A 20,046-nucleotide genomic window follows, 5' to 3' on the forward strand; every position below is an offset into this window, starting at 1 on the left:
AAATCAAATTCCCCATCTGGCTGCGGAAAAAACAATGCTTTATTTTTAAATTATTATTAAATATATATGAAATTTAATTTTAAATTTAAAATTTGCAACCGCAGCCTCCAAATAACAATACAATTCGACCCCAACTACCCAATATAATAAAGTTAATTTGAAAAATATTAATTACCAAATATTATTTGCAAAATAAAAATATTTTCAACCAGCCAATAATATTAGCTTTGGCCTGGTCCCAATTGATAGAGGTCTATTCTACAATTCGTTTTCCGTTGGCTAACCTAACGACGACAAGTCTCCTTGACCTCGTCGTCGCTTCGAAGCTGCAATTCCCTCACTTTCCGACCAAAATTTTCCACTTGGGTAAATCTTCTTCTTCTTCTTGATCTCCCTTTAATTTTGTTATTGCGCTTTTTCTTGGAAGAATTAGCTATGGTTTTGATGCTGCAATTTTCTCTTTCAGATGTTGTGATTACGAATTCATATTGTAATTAAGCTAGGTCATGGTTTATGTTAATTGGATTTTGTGGAACAGGAATTTATAACTGGGAATTTGAGGAGAGGAGATGTGCCATCAGAATTGTTGTGTGCATTTATCTGTAGAAGAGGCAATTGCAGCTGATGAAAGCCTCCTCATATACTGCAAGCCTGTTGAACTTTATAATATTCTTCACCGCCGTGCTCAATACAATGTAATGTCTTTTTTTTTTTTTTCCCGTTCTTGGGGTTTTGTTTTTTTGCAATCTAATACTGATCAGGGATTTTACCTGTGATATGTGAAGCACTGAACTCTAGCTTCTCTTCTTGGTTTTTCTGCTTCTTAATTGGGTGCTCTTTCTTTTATAGCCTTCGTTTCTTCGAAGATGTTTGCGTTATAAAATGAAAGAAAGGCGTAAAAGGAGGTATGAGCTTACCAATTTAATTACTTTGCCGTAAGGACATTTTTATGCCTTTTTTTTTAATTTTTAAATTTTTATTTTGCATTAGCTTTAATGCCACTGGAGGTCTTTAGTTCCCATTTTGTGGTTAAGAAAAGGATCGAGCTTAACTCAATAATTAGTGTAGTCAATTGTTCCTCCTTATGTGAAATATGAGTTATGATAGCTTTATTTATTCATCAAATTCAGGGTGAAAGAAAGTGCATGCGATCATCATTTATCATTTCATGCTTTGTAGTCTTTAATTTTGTTCTCGGCAGTACTGACTAGTTAATGTATATGGTTGCATATGCTTTTCTAGGTTGGCAGCTGGAGTTGTAATTTTCAACTACAGGGATTACAATAACAAACTTCAAAAGACTGAAGGTATTGATATAGATCTTTTTTCTGGGTTTCTTATAAAATTGTACATTTTGTTTGCTGCTTCTTTTTTTTTTTTTTTTTTTTTTTTTTTTTTTGTGTTGGGTCACCGGGCGGGGGTGTGGGTGGGTGGGTGTGGGTTGGGTGAGGTGGGGGTTTGGCACTAGCAGAGAATGGGGGGGGGTATTCAATGCTTTATGAAGACTGGCAATTTTATTAAGTTGGTATATGGTTTACTGCCTTACTTGAAAAACAAAGTGAGGAACTATGGACAGAGATCCTAGGTGTGTAATATTAATAATTTGGTCAAACATGATTTCAAGTTCTTATTGCATTATAGTTATACATTTGCTATTTGTTGGTGCGTGCTTTGTTTTTATTGAATATTTGCTAAAAAAATATTTTCATTGAGCTGCTAACCATTTCATTTGATTTTTTAACCTGCAGTCACTGAAGACTTCTCCTGTCCATTTTGCTTGATGATGTGTGTGAGCTTTAAGGTGGGTTTTCTGTATGAGATATGTGCTCAACCTTTTGCTTTCTATTTTTTTATTCCATCCCTAACTTCACAGTATAAACAGATACTCATAAAATTAAGATTTGGTGAAGGGCTAATGATACAACACGCTAAATTATGAGTCTGCAGAAAATATATATAAAAATATAGATATTTTCTTGGCAATAGTTTGTTATGGGTCTTAGCATAGGATCGTGTCATAGGACAATGGACAAAATAATCTTCTTCCTAGTTACTTGGGTTCCACTTGTTGGTAGGGGTGTAAACGAGCCGAGCCGAGTTTTGGCTTATTCTGGCTTGGCTCGTTAGTATTGGTTCAAGTTCGAGCTCAAGCTTGAGCTGTAATATTAAAGTTCAAGTTCTGCTTGTTTGAAATATATTAAATTCGAGCTTGATTCGAGTTTGACTCGTTTTAAGAGTCAAACTTGAGCTCGGCTTCTGTCAAGCTCGATAAGCTCATTAAAATGAATTCGAACGCGAGCCTGATAAGCTCAAGCTTGAGCTTGAGTTCGAGTTTAATAAGTTCAATATCAAATTCGATAAGCTTGAGCTCAACTGTTGTTGTACCTATTTTAACTCAAAAGTATTTTCATAATATATTATTATATGAGTTCATAGTTATTAATAATAGAAAATAACAAGAAAAAAATTTAAAACGTATTACAACTAATTTTAAAATAACACAAATTACAACAATATCATAATTCAAATAAATTAATTATTTTTTATTCTTTCAATTCAACACTACATAGATTTAGTTTTAAAATTACACTGTAAATTTTAGGTAATTATAATTAAATTATTATTTTATTTTTCTAATGTTATTCTAATAAAATATATTACTTTTTGCATTATTAATTAATTCATATTGTTAATAAATTAATTTATCAGTTTTTTTATATAAATATATTATAATTTGAGTGTTTTTACTATTTTTATAGTTAATTTATTTAAATAAGTTTAAAAAGATTAAATATATTATTTATTTAATTTATCAAATTATATTTGGGGCTTCATGCCTTTTACTAATAATCTATCTAAGATATGAACAATTTAATTTGTATGGAATAAGTAGACAATATTAAGTAGAATAGTAATCATTGAAGCACATATCTAAATTTAAAAGTATATATAGAGGGAGATAACCTAGTGCTAAATTGAAATTTTAACTTTTTAAAGGCTTACAGTTCAGAGAGAGAGAGATATTATAAGGACAGGTACTAGGAAAGGGATAGCATAGGGAGTAATAATAATATATGGATAGATTAATTAGTGTTATAAAAAAAAAAAAGGTGAGAGATTGCAAAGAGGAAGAGAGAAAGTAATAATAATAGTTAAATGGATTAGTATTAAACTTGAAACTTAGTCTTTTAAAAGTTCAAAATATAGAGAGAAAGAAGAAGAGAGAGAGAGAGAGAGAGAGAGAGAGAGAGAGAGAGAGAGAGATGGATTCATGTTTTAAATCATACAACCACCACCAAAAGTACGTAGTTAAATTTTGATTTATTTAGTACTGTAATATGAATAAAATAGTTCAAAATAATTTTTATGTATTTATTATATAATATTATAATTTTATTTCTCATATAAAAATTAACTTTATTTTTTTTAAAAATAAATTACAAAAAAATTATATTTTATATATTGATTATATTATAATTTTAATAATATATTTTTTATATATTATTTTTAGAACAATCATAAATAAAATAAATATATTTATAATATTATAAATTACAATTACTAATATAAATGTTTTTGTAAACGAGCCCGTTTACAAGTTTATAAATGAGTCTTAAAATGAGCCTATTTGCAAACTTATTTACGAGCTAGTTTGTGAGCCTCTTTAACGAGTCAGATCGCGAACCTCTTTAATGAGCCAGTTCACGAGCTTGTTCAATGAACCAACTCGCGAGCTTGTAAACGAGTCTAAAATTCGAGCTTAAGCTCTACTCTTTTTCTAAACTAGTCGAGTCTCGAGTAGCTCGCAAGCGGCTTAGTTCATTTATACCCCTACTTGTTAGTGTTTCGACCTTGCCTGAACGACCTATGGTGAATTGCAAGAAAGCTCGTTAGAGGGAGTTTTAACATCAAAATTGTAATGAAGCTTGTTAGAGGAAGCTTGTAATCTCTAAAAAATATTGTTAAAGAAATTCCATTTTTCTTTATTCATAAGAAGGTCTCCTTTCTGATTAAAAAAAAGGGATGATCCCTTATATAGAGATTACAAGATTTCCTAATAGGAATTCTTTACATATGGAAGCCACGTTCGAGTCCTTAATTTAGGATAATTACAATAAAAATATATCTCAATTGGAATCTATATTTTTGCTAATAATTAGCTATTGCTGATTCCCATTGACACTGTAATTTATTTTCTGATATTGTAATTTATTTTCCTAGGAATGCATCCCTAACATAGTTTGGATGATATAACTGAATTTTATATTCACTTGGGGTTTCACTTGTTTCCAGGGTCTTCGGTACCATTTATGCTCTTCACATGATTTATTCAACTTCGAGTTCTGGGTTGGTAATAATAATTCAATCAGTTTTTCTGCATTGAGTGCTTCTGGAAGTATTAATCAAGAAAATTTATTTCGTAGGCGAGTGAAGACTACCAAGCTGTGAATGTCTCTGTGAAAATTGATAGATTCTTATCTGAGGTCAGAATCTTACTTTATTCTTGATATATTATAGAGATGATTTTTTTTTTCTTAAATGTTGGACCTTTTTTTCTTTGTATTTTGCATAAAAAAACAACTTGGATTGAATAAGGCACTTTGCAACTGATCTTTTACTTGGAATTCTCACCAAAAAGTTTCTTAATTCCTAAGGAACCTTTGAATTATGGTTCCAATGAAGACTCCCCATATCCCAGCAGATAAGCAAGAAACATGAAGAATTTAATCTTCTCTTTATCTCCTTTGAAAAATTTTTGACACGTACTGGTTACATTCATACCTTTGTTGCACTTGTACCTATTGAAAATGTTTTTTGCTTTGTCATTGATGTTGCTTGAAGTTCTTGAGCCGGTCCCGGATCAGAATGTTATCTAAAACAAGAGAAAAAGTGAGGTCGGTGGCCTAAAGTTAGTAAATGCCAAGAACGCAAACACTAACAAATAAGTAAAGAATAGAAAATTGCGTACCTTGAATATTGATGTGATCCATATTTATAGAGTAGAGGACAGTTCATTTTCCTACTTAGTCAGGATTTTACCAGCTCATGCCAACTCATTTTCCTCCATATTTTGCGGAAACTACCTAATATGTCCTACAGTTATTATGTAGTCCTTCCCAATATTGTTTGTATTTTGTACTAAGAATCATATTGGGGCCTTCAATTTTGGCAGTAGCATGAACAGAATCTTTTTTAACTATCTACATCTTGTCAATACATACAGACTGTTGCAGATGGAGTAGAGCAAAGACAGCAGACGTTCTTCTTCTGGTTGGTTTTCAGATCCCTGAATGCAGTTTCCATTTTCTGGTTAATATCCATCCATTTGTCAGTAAAAATAATGGGAATTGAAAAGGTTAAACAACTGTATGTACAGCTCAAGGCCACGAAGGCGCAAATCAAGAGACTGTGGTCAAAATGAGAAGCGAGTTTGTGTGCAGTTCCTGGAGATGGATTTCCTAAAACTGCCCATGGACGGCATAAACAAGGGATCTTTGAGGAAGGATGATGGTAATATTTCTTTTCTGATTCTGGCATTGTTACTATTATTAATCTTCAAATGTTCCAACACTAAAACTAAAAGTACCATAGAATGTTTAAGCTTCACTCTATGCAGATATAACACTTTTTTCGTATTGCCACTTTTGTAAATTGCAAGAATTTTTTACATGTTTTGTGGTATGGTAAATCACTTTCATAAAGAAAGTAAGCCAAGTGGTGTGTTGCTTTTGGGTTTTAGTCTTTTGGCTCTTTTTTATTTCCTTTTTCTTTTATATATGTTGCACAGTTGCTAAAAATATATGGATGCAAGTGTCATTCTATGGTTCTTTTAATCATATGCTTTGTAGGGAGTATTGGAATTTGGAATTTGAATTTATATTTAGATGATGTACATTGTATGAATGTTTTAGATGTCCTATCTTGTATAGGTGAGAATGCTTCCAAGTCATCTTCCAGTGAGAAGGATTTGCACAACTCAAGGCATGGGGCAGAAAACTATGGTACTGAGTGTCCTAGTGCAACAGAGTTAATGGAACGTGTTGCATCAAGTTTTAACATTCAAGATGTTTCAATTGCCAAGGCTCAATCTTCTGTGGACTCCGAGTGTGTTAAATCACAATCTGGAAGTGATCCTTCACTGCCTGCTGGGATCCATATTGCAAAAGCAAGGAAATTAACTGTGGACCGGTCAGACCCTAGAAAGTATGTTCTTCAATGTTTTGTCATTCCTAGATTATTTCAATAATATTCCAGCAACTTTGAACCTTTTTTTTCTTCTTAAATCTTTTTGACCTCCAAAACCTTTATGCTAGCATTGAACAACTTTTAGGTTGTTTTTTAAAGTAGAGGATAATATGTGCTTAACTGGTTACCACTGTTGTTAGAATTGTATGATTCTTGATTCTAATCGATTCCCCATCCTAGTGATTTGAATCTATGATAAAAATTCACAATTTGATAACTATAATTAGAGAAGTAAATTAACCCAAAAAAAGAAAAAGAGAAAAAGAAGAAGAGGGGGAGCAGAATGAATGACTGGTGGAAGAAAAATAGCTGAGGGAAAGTTTTATATGCACTTTTCATAGTGAAAATGAAGTGAAATATTAAATTTTGAAGCTCTGGCCTATAGGGTTTAATAACCCTCTGGCAAAAGAATCGATTGAATCGGTCGATTCACATTGATTCACCTGATTCACTACTGATTCTTCTGATTTGGTCATGATACAAGTACATTTGTGATTCACATTCTAATCTGTGTGCATAATTTCAAGTTGGTAATTTTTATTGAAATGGTGGCGCAATGCCTTTTCTAACCTCAGAGTTGTATGCTTATCCTTCTAGGAAATTATGTAGTTGTTGACAGAATTTTTGGCACTTTTGAATTGCAATTTTTTAACAGAATCTAGTCTTTTAACTTGATACTGTGGTGCTCTCCACTCGAACCAACATTTTTTGTCTATGAAATTGTTGATCATTTATGCATATGACCATATATTTGTTTCTAGCTAGAGATTTTCTCTTTAAATGATGCTATCTGCTCCCATTATCTGTCTTTTTCATATTTTTTCAGTTGTCTTTTCTACCGATATTTGTTTTATCCACACACCGTGAATATGAAACTCAGATAGCCTTGTAACGTTTTAGCTCTTAGGATGTACTTTGTAGTGGAAAGAGCCGCTATCTTCTCTGTCCGTTATGAATTTGAAAATTACAGTGAGACAATTATTTACTTCAACTTTGTTCACATTTGGATGCTAATTGATATTCTTTTTCAAAAATTCTGTCTTTTTAGCCGTGTACTCCTGCAGAGAAGACAGTTCTATCACTCTCATAGAGTTCAGGTAAAAATTTTGTTTTTTCATCTATTTTTTGCTTCAATTGTTTGGTCCATCAGTTGCCTGCATAATCTTCAGTTCTTGCACTGCTTAATTTGAACATTTAAGCTTTTCATGGTAAATATAAATATCATAAGTAGGATTTATTTACTATAGTCGTGCCAAAAATTTATGGGTATCTTTCCATGATGACTCCCCATCAGTAAGCTTGATGTATAAGATTAAGATGATATGTGGCCTTTTCTCAGGTTGAGTGGCTTATGATTATTGAAATATTTGCGTAACATTGTCTACCCTCTCTTTCTTTCCTTTTCGTCTACCCTCTCTTTCCTTCCTTTTCTTTTAGTCCTTTTTTGTTTGTTTTTGTGTGTGTGTGTGTGTGTGTGTGTTTTAGGCCTCTACAGAGTGTACTTAATGCAATTTTCCTAGGATTTTCTTTGGAATATGGTTCCTAAGGACCAGTATTTTTGGAAAAGCTTTATTATTTATTTTTTATATATATGAGGGACATTGCACAAAACTAATAAAGGAATTTTTTTTCCTTCTTTAGTTTTTCTTTCCCCTATTTTAACACTTGAATTTCCAACCTGTTTTTGTTGGTGTTAATGCTTATTTATTTAAGTGATCTTACAGTTCTCTTTAGATTTCATCTTCTAAGCTGTAATCTTATAACTTTTATTTGTTAATTTCTATTCAGGATTTATGGTAATGCAGATTTAAAACCCAGTAAAATCAAATGTGAATTTTCACAAGAACTTCTATTTAACTGCTGTACTTGTTCAAGAATTAGTAGGGAACTAGAACAAATTTGTTCAATAAAGGAAATAGGATTTGGGTGTAATAACATGCCCATGGTTGACATTGTTATAGTATTTCATTCATTCTCTATTCATACCCCTCTTCAGCTTCTCTTCTGCAATTATTTTAATAATAAGAACAATGAAACTTTATTATTATTGATGGTACTTGGTTCCAATACTGTGTCTAAATTGGATCACCCATCATGAGGACAATTTTGTTGGCGGATGCTGCAGCGATTTCTTCTCCTTGATGGTGCATATTGGTCATATTCAACACGACACTTTTGCCAGCTAAAAAATAAAAAACAAACATTAAAGCATAAATAAAAAATCAGTTCTAAATGAATTTCCTTGAAAATCTTGTCTGAATGGTTTGTGCAAGTGCTTTTTATTGCGTAGATTTTCAATTTAAAGTATTTGTGAATAGGTTTCCTAAGATCTAATTGAACTTTCTCAAGTGGCTTCATAAGTTTATACTATTTTATTACTGATCTTACAACTTCTTTTTGTACATGAAGCCTATGGCACTAGAACAAGTAATGACGGATCGAGACAGTGAAGATGAAGTTGATGACGACATTGCAGATTTTGAAGATAGAAGGGTATGCTTGATGCTTATGCATATTTGTTTTTCTTCTTTTTCTGTGTTAATATTCCTACTGATTGTTACGAAACTTGAACATATTCAACTGGAATTCAACTTGACTTTCACTTGGTTTTCTAGACAAATCAGTAAAGTTTATTTTAAATTGATTTATACATTGTTTCATGTGCCTTTTGTGGCACATCTAAGCATAACCGTCATTTCCTAAATGAGATGTTTTCAACCTAACTACTCAGTGGAGAAAATAACATTGAACTAACGTTTTAGATGCTTGATGACTTCGTGGATGTTAGTAAAGATGAGAAGCAACTTATGCATCTTTGGAACTCATTTGTGAGAAAGCAAAGGTAATTATTGCTAACCAATTCTTCGTCTTCTTGGTTCTTTTTCTATTCTTTTCAATTATATTGTCTCTCTCTCTCTCTTTTTCTGCTAATTCTTTCCTTGTATTTTTGTATGCTGAGATGTTTACAAGACTCAGCAGCACATAAGAATAGCTTCTTAATGCATGTTCACGTGATTTGGTTTGGTAGTGAAATTAAAGGTAGAAGGTTTTACTTTTCACTTTGGCAGGGTGTTGGCAGATGGTCATGTAGCATGGGCATGCGAGGCATTTTCAAAGCTTCATGGACGGGAACTGGTTGGATCTCCTGCTCTTTTTTGGTACTGTTCCTGAATATTTTTTCCCCTTGTTTTCTGGCCATTGCTTCATTCAAATTTATATAAACAATTATGTAGAAGAAGAGGAATTTGGGGGAAAATAGCTTGATTATTCCCTCACGCTTGAGGGATATATATACAGTTTTTGTGATCCTAAAATGGAAGATATACAAAATTACCCTAATCAAGAAATCCCTTAACTAAAGGGATTTAATCTTCTAATTAAAGCCTTAATTATATACATACCATTCTAACAAATAGAATTGGAATCCTGCTGTGCAAAACTAAAGTATATTTGGCAAGGTTCTTAATCTTGTTTAGGTTTACATGAGATAAAAGTACCAAAATCAATGTTGATAATAATTGCATTAATTGGTTGTCTCTGATGGACCTTTTGAAATACATATTCTTCATTGAGGAGTAGATGCATTCAAAAGGCTGTTGGTTTACATAACAAAAAATTCCATTCTGTAGTTCTTTTTGATTGGACCACATGACCTCTTGTTAGATGCTTCTTCAACTGCTATGCTATTTCTACAATGATACTGTTCTAAAGTATGATTATGTCTCAATTGTGTACTTTGAACCTTTATGTAGTTTAATTCATTCTTCCCTGTAATCAGCTTCTAGCATTCTTTAATTTCTCGAATAAAAATGGTTCCACATTTGCATTTTCTTTAGATATGTATCTTTGATCCATCAAATGCTCATGGATTCAGGTGCTGGAGGTTATTCATGATCAAGCTTTGGAACCATGGTCTTCTTGATGCAAGCACAATGAACAACTGTAACATGATCCTCGAAAGATGCAGAGATGAAGGATCTGATGCTATAAAAACTGAAAGAGGAGATGATTAATGACAGTCTTGAGGACTACACTGATGACATATGAGATTGATTTCCTGCTGCCTTAACCCATTCTTTACTTAACTCAACTGCAACCCCAACCCCAACCCCAACCTCACTCCTAATCATTGAGCCATAATTGGAATATTAACATTCTTTCCTGTACAATGGATTGTCATTGGGGCTCCTTTGTAATTTATGGGGATAGAACCTTACAGTAATCTCATTCAATCCAAGCCCGCCCCTCTTTTTTTTTTTTGGTAATTTTATTGAGTTTAAGAAGTTCATAATTGTGCCATTTAGCAGTCTCTGAGGTGCAGTTATCAGATACAACTGCTTTCTCTCTTTCATCCAATTTGTAGTATTTTTCTTTCTAATTGTGCACAATCTGTAGTATTTCTCTTCTTAACTTTGCACATGTTAGTCCAGTAGTGGAATTGAATTTTGGATTTGGATGATTCTTTATTCGTCCTTGGACTAGAGTACTGAGAATAAGCATTTCCTCGCTGTCATTGGCGTCAAAGGGGAGGGAATTGGGGTGTTAAAGAAACGGATCCTTCAAACAAAATAATTCTAAATAATCATAATAACTGCAATAATAATGTCAACCAACTCTAAAATTTATAGATTGGATCCTTCAGCTCCAAAGAACACCTTCTATCGTGTTTGTTTTTACCAATTCTGATCGCAGAAAGCTTCTTCGGTGAGTAAACGATTGATGGCGTCGGACTCGGTGGGTCACTGCCCATTATCTCCTTATTGGTCATGGTTATTCCTTTGCTGTCCAAAAAGATGAAAAAAAAAAAAAAAGGAGAAAAGATTGACTGATTTGTTTAAGCAAAAATTGGGAGTCTGTGATTCAAAGGGTTTAAGAGTTTTCGTGCTAGTCACGGGTGAGAGCCAAGTTTTGACTCTAGGGAGGGAACTCTGGAAGGAAATCTTCCATTACAAATGGGTTCTCACTCGTATCGATTGCAGCCACTTGTGGTTATGTCTTGCCCTTTTCTCATCATTATTCTCCACTATGTTAAAATATGAGAAAATAAATTGCTAAGACCAAACTAAGGACTTCTAAACATGTTCAAACGGGAAATAAACTCACAAAGAGTCATGCAACCTTGAAACTCTAGAAGATGAAAACAGATAAACAGGAAGCAAAGATAACAGACATTTAAGCAAGGATGATCTAAGTCACTTCAGTTTCTACTTCCCATCCTTTAAAATACTGGGAGAATAAAGTTTCCAGCTTATTAGAAGATCAAAGCATAAAACATGAACACTTGGAAGTTCATTATTAAGCCTGCAAGCTTCCATTTATGATCTAATGCTTAACCAACGACACTAATCAAAACCCCAGAAACCATCCTTGCAATGGCAAGAATGTAAGCTCTATGGCATTGGATCTACTCGTTCCATGTCACTGGTTTTGCGAGCTCATCGTCTGCAGGTTCTGGAGGATCAAGATTCAAATCAAGAAGGGCCAGCTTTATGCAGTTCTCATCATTCGCATCAATGTCCATAGTTCTGGAGGAACTAGCTGAGGTGTCCAGAAAGGTCTTTTGCAGCCTGACTGTGCATGGAAACATGACGGTATTGTAGGTGATAAGCTTCTGCTTCACCACATCATCGATGGGGCGAAACCCATATTTCTCCTGCCACATATTGGCAAGCTCCGGGAGTGATGGGATGACCAGATGTTTAACCTCAATGCAGGAAAAGACCTAGGAATTAGATCAACATTAGAACTCATTTAGATAAGTAGCAATGTAGTAACTAAGAATTCCAGGCCAAAAGCAAACTTGTTTAAATTATAGCAGCTAATCAAAAAATTCTTGAAACAATGAAGACAAAGAAGAGATTTGTGTTAAAAAAATGTTGATGATGAATCTTGGGAAAGAAAAAGCTTATGTTTACACTCTGAACATAAAAACGCAAGCAAATGAACAAGTAAAACATTTAATTTCACAACTTACGTATCCAAGAGCATCAAATATCATTCTTGACAGCCCTATAGTGCTCTTGGGTTCCAATGAAAGGCATCTCAGCCAAGTCATTTCTGTGCATCCTGCAGAAGCATGGAGTGATCACTTTAAAAACAGAATATATGTACATGTTTTTGTTTCATGAGGGTGAATGTGCACGCAAAGTTACGCATACATATATGATGAAAATACCTCATAGTTGCAGCTGAGACGATTGCATCATTCTTCTCTAGAACTAGAGTGTAGAAGCCTTTAAAATTCAGTCTTGACAAATTTGATCTGGAAAGAGATAAAAAGTGATCAATTATCTCATCATATTTTTCTTTTTGCTTTTTGGATAAGGAATTGCTGATCTAACTTGTAATCATTGAGATGATAATGGTAATTGAGAAGTTCTCTTACATAGCCACATACAATTTATAACGAGTTATAGGAGAAAGAAACAGTAGTTGCATAGTATAAGCGTATGGGAAAATGTTGGAAATTGGAGTTTGAGACAAAGTCCCACATGGGGTTGAGCAAGGCAAGGGAAAAATAATGGGCCTGTAATGGCCCAGTCCACCAGTCTACAAAAGTTATCTGTTATAAAAATTTAAAGGCTAGAAAGTAAGCTTACCCTCTATTATAAACCACACTTTGTAAAATATTAATTCCAGTATGCCGATCGGTGTTGGTCGTAAAACACTCATTCAGCACCTCAAATGCTAATGCAATTTTGGAGTTGCATTCCATTCTTGTATGCTCATCATCAATTTCAAATGGATCCAACCGCCGGAGCAGCGTCCAAGAAAATCCTCCTTTTAGATTGTGTTTTACTCCAAGTAGACTGTGAAGCTTCCCGTGAATCTTATGAAAGCTCAAAAGAAAGTTCAGTTCATATTTTTCAAGTTCATCATTTAAATTTCCCTAAATGATATATATTCTCAGAAAACTAAAAACCGAAAGGTTAATTACCTCTTTGCAGTGAGACCCACAAAATAAAGTGAGCCAAGCTATATTAAGATCTAAAGCCTGTCTTTGAAGAAAACACTCCCAGTGATCTACAAAACAGAAATGGTTACAAGCTCCTTAAGAATTGTCTTCTTAAACAGCAAATTATATAACAAAACTGGAAATGCAAGAAAATAAATGGAATCCTGACAGAATAAAGAAATGATAACAGCACATACATTTCTTCTCGCATTGATAACATGTTAGCATATCACCTTTTCCACCATCACAGAAGATGCACGCACAGTAAGGGCATAACCAATCCCCTTGTGGTATGCTCTGCAATCCAAATTTAAAGAAATTAATTTACAATGTGTTCTATGGGAACAAGAATTTGAACACAGAAATAGTTTTAATTACCTCCATTTTCATACAGCTTGGATGGAATGTAGAGGGGCATTTCTCACAACAAATTAAGTCCCCTCCATCTACACATATCTGACAAGCATCATCATTACCATCAGTTGCACCAGGTATAGGCCCAACACGATTAAATTCGCAGCTATCTGATTCTTCCATTTTATTCCATTGATGAATCAGGTGATTCAGGAGGGACTTACAGGTTCGAATCACATTTATATTCTCATATGGCACTTTTAAATTACTTCCCGCATGAATCTCAAATTCCCACACTGTCATAAGCTTATTGCAACACCTACACCACACACCATCCCTTCTTGCTATCCCTTCCCTTAACACCTTCTTTTTAACATATTGAATTCTGTCATTTTCAGTGACTTCTCCCTGGTTCATCAACCATGATAATACTGTTTTCTCTGCAGCTCTTTTTTGTATGCTGAATGCACTGGGTCCTCGAACTGAACGAGAACCTAACTTTCTCCTTTTCGTTGTTTTTTCTTTCTTTCCATTATCAGCTCTTTTCCTTTGAGTGAGACCTCTCCTCTTTCGTCCAGTGGAAATTCCATCGACCCCTGGGAATAAAATCTTGGTCTTCTGAGTGTCCATGTCTTGAATTGATCTGCAAGAATTCTTGTTTCTTCGGGGCTTAGTCCTGGTATAATCAGGATCACTCTCATATTCTCCTTCACTTCCAGAGCTTACAATAACAACATCCTTCTGTTTTCTTTTCCTTAACCCATAAGCCATTCTTCTATAGTTCGCTGGTTTTGTTTCAAGAACTTGCATTTAGTATGCAAGAATGTATCTGAAACAGATGAGATTAGAATAGAAACCAGATGAAATCACAAGCTAGTTAATTGGTATAGAGTGTCCAAATAAAGAATCTGTGTAAAACACAAAAGCATCAGTTTGATTTGTTTCCATTTTGATTTTTGATTTCGTTAATCTTCTTTGTGGAGTGTTGATGTTCAAATATGGGATTAGAGCTGAACCATCAGTTTGATGTCTTGGGAAATTCTTGCTCTATTATGGACGGATTACCTAGTTTAACTATATATTTTATATAATATCTTGAAATCATAATTTGTAAATAATAAAAAATTAATTATGAAAAATAATTTAATTTTAAGGTTTAAAAAGCTAAAAAAAAAAGTGTAGATTAAAAATTGAAGCAAGTTGAATTTGTAAAGAAACCTTACTGAATTAAGTGAAACATATTCAATTCAATAATTCAATTTGATTGCCCTTTTCTTCCTCTTATGCACACAATTTTGAAACTCTTGTTTTATTATGAGTTAAAATAAAATCATGGGATATTATGGGACCCACTCATATTTATTTGTATAATTCTAATTGGCTTGCTATCCAACGTAGGTCATCCTACATGGAATCACTGCTGTACTATATGATTTTTCGGATGTAAGAAGAAAGTAAATTAATGAATAATTATATATATATATATATATATATATATATATATATATGATAAAAATGTAAATTTTTTTGATAAAATAATAAAGATTCATTAGAAAATTAAAAAAAAAACGTCATTTGACTATTTTTTATTTTTTTTTCATTAATTTTATTAGATTGTAATGATAATTAAAGGGAAAAAAACACATAAGATTGTAAAAAAATAATAAAAAGAAAATTTGCAAATTGATTCATAGTGGACAAATCAATATAACTTTTTATTTAAAATTAAAAAAATATAAAATTTTTTAGGAAAAATAAATACAACTTTTCTTATCACAACAACCATCAAATATATCATCTATTTATTTTTAAAAAATTTATGTTTAGATCGAGTTAAATAATAAATAAATATGATTTAAAACATAATTTTTAATTAAAATAATTAAAAAGATAGATTACTTAAAATTTCTCGGAAATCATCACCTTAAATACACAACATGCAATCTAATTTCCTCATCGATCATCAAATTATCAACAAAAAAATCATCGGTAGTTAAACAAAAAAAAAGATAAAACTTATTTTAGGCAAAAAGAAACATATAACTTTTCTTACCATAGCAATAAGGGAATATATCATCTATTTATTTTAAAAAATTTACATTCAGATCGAATTAAAAAAATAAATAAATATGATTTAAAATATAAAATTTTTATTAAAATGATTAGAAAGAAAAATTACCTAATATTTCTCGGAAATCGTCACCTTAAATACAGAGCATGCAATCGATTTTCTTTACCGATCATCTGATCGTTAAAATTATTGATAATTCTGTCAAAACTTTCGAAATCTTAAAATTAAAAAAAAAAAGAGTAAATTACCTTATAATAACAAAATCAAGGGTAATATAAAACTTATCACTTACATAATCCACATAGAGGAATTTCACCAAATGACTTGAAAATGAAAAAATATGGAGATCACAAACCTAATATAAAGAGGGATGAATTGATTTGTGAAGAGTTGAGAAAAGTGGTCTTACTTGTGGACCTTTGGTTTTCACTATAGTGACAGAACAACAGAACACGGGGCAATAAGGTTAAAGTGCAAACTACCAAAATGGCTAACAAATTTTTCAAATTTGATTTTCAAAACAATCCTTCCAATCCAATTTTGAAAATCTACATATCAAAAAGAGTTTTACTTCTATTTATTTACAATGTGGATGGTTTGTCCATAATAATGTGATGCCTCTAACCTAAGATATCAATTAATTAACAATATAAACCTGGACCTGGCAAAGGGCTAGTTCGGCGGCCTTGGCGTTAGGTCTGAAAACCACTTGAATTTTCTCATTTTAAAACAGTTTCTATTTGAAACGGATTGTCTAATTCTAGCTTAAATCTTAATATTATCAAATTATAATAAATTTTTAGATATATTTACTTAGTTTCTAATGTAAAAAATTAATTGAATATAAGTCTAATATAATTAAAAAAAATGTTTAAATTGGACTAGTTTTGATTCAAAACTACCAGTTCGAATTGATTAGGCTCTGTTCAAGTTTAATAGAACACTGTAATTGGCCTCCTAATCCTTATTTCGAACAATTAGTTCAAGGCCCGAAACCATTGACCTAGGTTGATGCTAGTTTGGTTCACAAGTCGAACTGACCCAAAGCCAGGTTTATATAAACCACATTAGAATAATGTGTTTATTATTGAAGTATGGGTATTTTTTCTAGAAAATACAAAAGATTTCATTTAAATATGTATGTAATTTAAAATAAAAGTAAAATTATATGCATTAAGTGAAAATTTACAAATAATATTAGATGTTGTATAAAGTTAAATACCCTTTATTTTAAAATTTATTTATTTAAATTGATCATGTGAGTAGAGCTGAGCAGATTTTGGTTCAAATCGAAAAATTAAACCGAGTCAATTCGGTTCAATTAGTTCGATTTTAAAATTTAATTGGTTCGATTCGATTTTACATTATAAAAATTTTGATTATTTCTATTCGATTTGATTTTGAAGAGAAAAAATCAGTTAAACAGAACCAAACCAAATAGTAATTTATATTTTCAAATCAAACTAAATCGAACCGAATCAATTTTTAAATTGATTTATTTTTGTGGAAAATTTATGAATTATATTTAATTATATATATTAATTGTTTAATTTCATTGATTAATAATTATTAGGTTCAAACCAAAGTCAAAATTAAATAAAAAAACTTGAAAATCAAGTATAAATTAAAAAATCAATTAAAAATCAAAACTGATCGGTTTAAATCAAACCAAACTGAAATAAAGCGGTTCGGTTAGATTCGATTTTTCACCCATTTCGATTCAGTTAGATTTTTAAAATATATAATTTGATTTTTTATAATTTAATTTGATTCGATTAAATTCGAACCAAATATTCACCCCTACATGTGAGTTAATCCCCATATGCAAAAACTACATGTTAATAAATTATTTTAAAAATAAAATTTCATATTTAGAAAATAAAAATTTATAATTTTTGTGCTTATTATGTACAATCGAAGACTTGTTTCTATATGAGATTAAAATTATGATTGCATATATTGAATGTTTTTAATATGCATGGGTTAAATTTCTATTTCAAGAATATGGCAATTGATGTGGGATAGTTAATTTTTGATATTTAATTTTATTTATTTTTAATTTTTAATTTAAAATATATATTTTTAATTTATAGGTTAAATTAAAAATAAATAATTATTCAATAAAATTATTTAAAAATAACTTTTAAATAATTTAAATATTTAATTAAAAGATTCTTAAAAATAATTTAATTATTAAAATTATAAAAAAAATAATATTAATATTTTTTAAAATTATTAGAATAATATAATTTTTTATTTAATTAAAAAATAATTTTAAAATAAATAAATTATAAATAAAATATTTTAACTTATTTTAAATAAACTAAACGCTAATCTATCTATAACTATTTATTTATAAATAGATTTGACAACCATTACCACAAAGGTTATTGCAAACTGTCTTAAGATTGTGATGTTAAAGATATTATGGTGCCAACACAGACGAGCTTTCGTTGTCCTATAAAATAGAGTTTGAAATTTAATTGAATTTTAAATTCAAAGAATTTCATTAATTAGTTGATATTAAATTATATAATTTAATTAGATTTTATATAATTTATGTTTAACATAGTTTTATAATTAAAATTTATTTTTTTATTTTTTAAATTACAATTAAAAATAAAATAAAAAAATTATAATTTTATAATCTATTAAAATAATACTATATCAAATAAATTTATAATAATTAATAAATATATAAATAAATTAACTGTAACACCTCAAATTTTTAATATAATTATTTTATATGTAAATTATAATATTTTATTGTATTAAATATTATGAAATTTTATTTGAAATTTTTTTGATTTTTAAAATCAGGTTTGATTTTCTTTAGACAATAAATTTCATTGATTTTAAAAATTAATTAAAAGATCATGTGATAAAACTAAAAATATATTTGGACTCCACGAATTTTTCTGAGTTTTCTGTAATTTTTTTAAAATTTTTGGGTCTCATTTTTTATCCAATGAGAGAGTAAAAAATTTAATTTTAGATATTTTGAATCAAACTAGCAGAATCGAACCGAACCAGATCGGATCAATTGAATCGGATTGACATTCTTTTTCTCCCCTTCTCTTTCTCCTGTGCGCAGACCTCCTCCTCTTTCCCTTTCAATTTCTCTCTCCTCTTCCCTCCCCACCACCGGCCACCACCTCCCCATCCTCCCCCACTCACTGACGACCAACCTAGGCCCTCACTCGCCGTCGGCCACCGCCTGGAACGCCAGAAAAACGCACTAGAAGTCCCTTACATGCACGCACGACTGTTCAGCTTCTCGGCTAAAATTCGGCTGATCCGGTTACCAATTGGGCTGGGTTTTGTCCTAAACCTCATCTACACCTTGAGAGCTTTCCATAAACACCAATATCACAAATTTTTATTGAACGGATTATCCGATTTTAGCTTGAGAAATTTTAGCTCATTTTAATTTTTGGGCTAAATTTCTCCGAAATTAGAAATCCCATAAAAATTCCGAGATTATCAACATGCTCCACACGACGAGAGTTTCGCGGCAATATAAATTTTAAAATTTTTCGACACGAAAATTTGGTGAGTCCCACGGACTTCGCAGTGTTTTTTCGAGTTTTAAATGAGTTTATTTAATTTTGTAATAATTTTATTCTAACCTCTGGTGTTGTGAGCTTCACGTAGGTACTTTCGTTTCGTGAAAATTCGACTTTCGCCTAGATTTGCAATTTTAGACCTAGCAGATAGGCTGCCGGAGCTGCTTCAGAATCGAGTCAAATTTATAGTCTTACTCACTATTTTCAGACGCCTCGGACATGTTCCAAGTGTCAGAATTGGCGTAGGAAACTCTAAGTTTCTTCAATTTTATAGCGTCGGGTTTAGAATTAAAATCTATAAAATATCCGTGGGTGGCTAGAAAATTATAATTTATATTGCATTGGCTTTATAGTATTGCTAAAGATCGCGAAACAAAATTTTAGAATTTTTAGAGCTACTTTGAATGACTTTTGCAAAATATCTGTTTTAAACCTTATAATTGAATTATTGGATTGTGTGAGATTTGCCTGAGTTGGAAGGCCCAGAAGGGGTCATGTATTATTGTTGAGATGATGTGTGGCTTTAGAAGTGTTATTTAAAATTCTTTGTAGGTTAGGTAGGTAATAGATATAGGAAAAATTATGCAAGATTTTAGGCATAAATTATGACGTCTTTTGCCTCTTTAAAGCTTTGTTTTGAATCTAATACTGATGAAATTATAGTATAATTATTTAGGTGAGCCGGGTCAACTTTCCTCCTCCGCCCAGCTACCGCCTTGACTTTTGATTAATTTGTGAGTAGATATTGATTTTTCTTATAATCTCAATATTATTATGTATTCAAGGCATATTCATGCATCACTTATAGATATATGTACATAGTTATTTGCTAGGCACACCTTGTATTGCATTTG

General features: G+C 31.4%; 2 protein-coding genes across 2 annotated transcripts; one reads left to right on the top strand and one right to left on the bottom strand.

Annotated features, from left to right (window-relative positions):
• Positions 1 to 210: 210 nt before the first annotated feature.
• On the top strand, positions 211 to 10,656 carry LOC110654524 (polycomb group protein EMBRYONIC FLOWER 2). The gene is made up of 15 exons (XM_021810543.2): positions 211 to 366; positions 539 to 695; positions 850 to 905; positions 1,243 to 1,307; positions 1,749 to 1,801; positions 4,294 to 4,347; positions 4,425 to 4,484; positions 5,225 to 5,271; positions 5,378 to 5,511; positions 5,931 to 6,204; positions 7,295 to 7,343; positions 8,656 to 8,739; positions 9,009 to 9,088; positions 9,315 to 9,404; positions 10,121 to 10,656. The coding sequence occupies exons 2-15, from the start codon at positions 570 to 572 to the stop codon at positions 10,257 to 10,259; spliced, it is 1,311 nt and encodes a 436-aa protein (XP_021666235.1). The 5' UTR covers positions 211 to 366; positions 539 to 569; the 3' UTR covers positions 10,260 to 10,656.
• Positions 10,657 to 11,294: 638 nt separating this feature from the next.
• LOC110654508 (increased DNA methylation 1) lies at positions 11,295 to 14,326 on the bottom strand. Its single transcript, XM_058152191.1, has 7 exons — positions 13,580 to 14,326; positions 13,399 to 13,498; positions 13,184 to 13,269; positions 12,846 to 13,075; positions 12,422 to 12,508; positions 12,221 to 12,312; positions 11,295 to 11,968 (listed from the first exon to the last, which is right to left on the bottom strand). The coding sequence occupies exons 1-6, from the start codon at positions 14,324 to 14,326 to the stop codon at positions 12,234 to 12,236; spliced, it is 1,329 nt and encodes a 442-aa protein (XP_058008174.1). The 3' UTR covers positions 11,295 to 11,968; positions 12,221 to 12,233.
• Between the last annotated feature and the right edge of the window lie 5,720 nt (positions 14,327 to 20,046).

The sequence above is a fragment of the Hevea brasiliensis genome, chromosome 9 (genome assembly GCF_030052815.1).
Source record: "Hevea brasiliensis isolate MT/VB/25A 57/8 chromosome 9, ASM3005281v1, whole genome shotgun sequence".
Classification (NCBI taxonomy): Eukaryota; Viridiplantae; Streptophyta; class Magnoliopsida; order Malpighiales; family Euphorbiaceae; genus Hevea; species Hevea brasiliensis.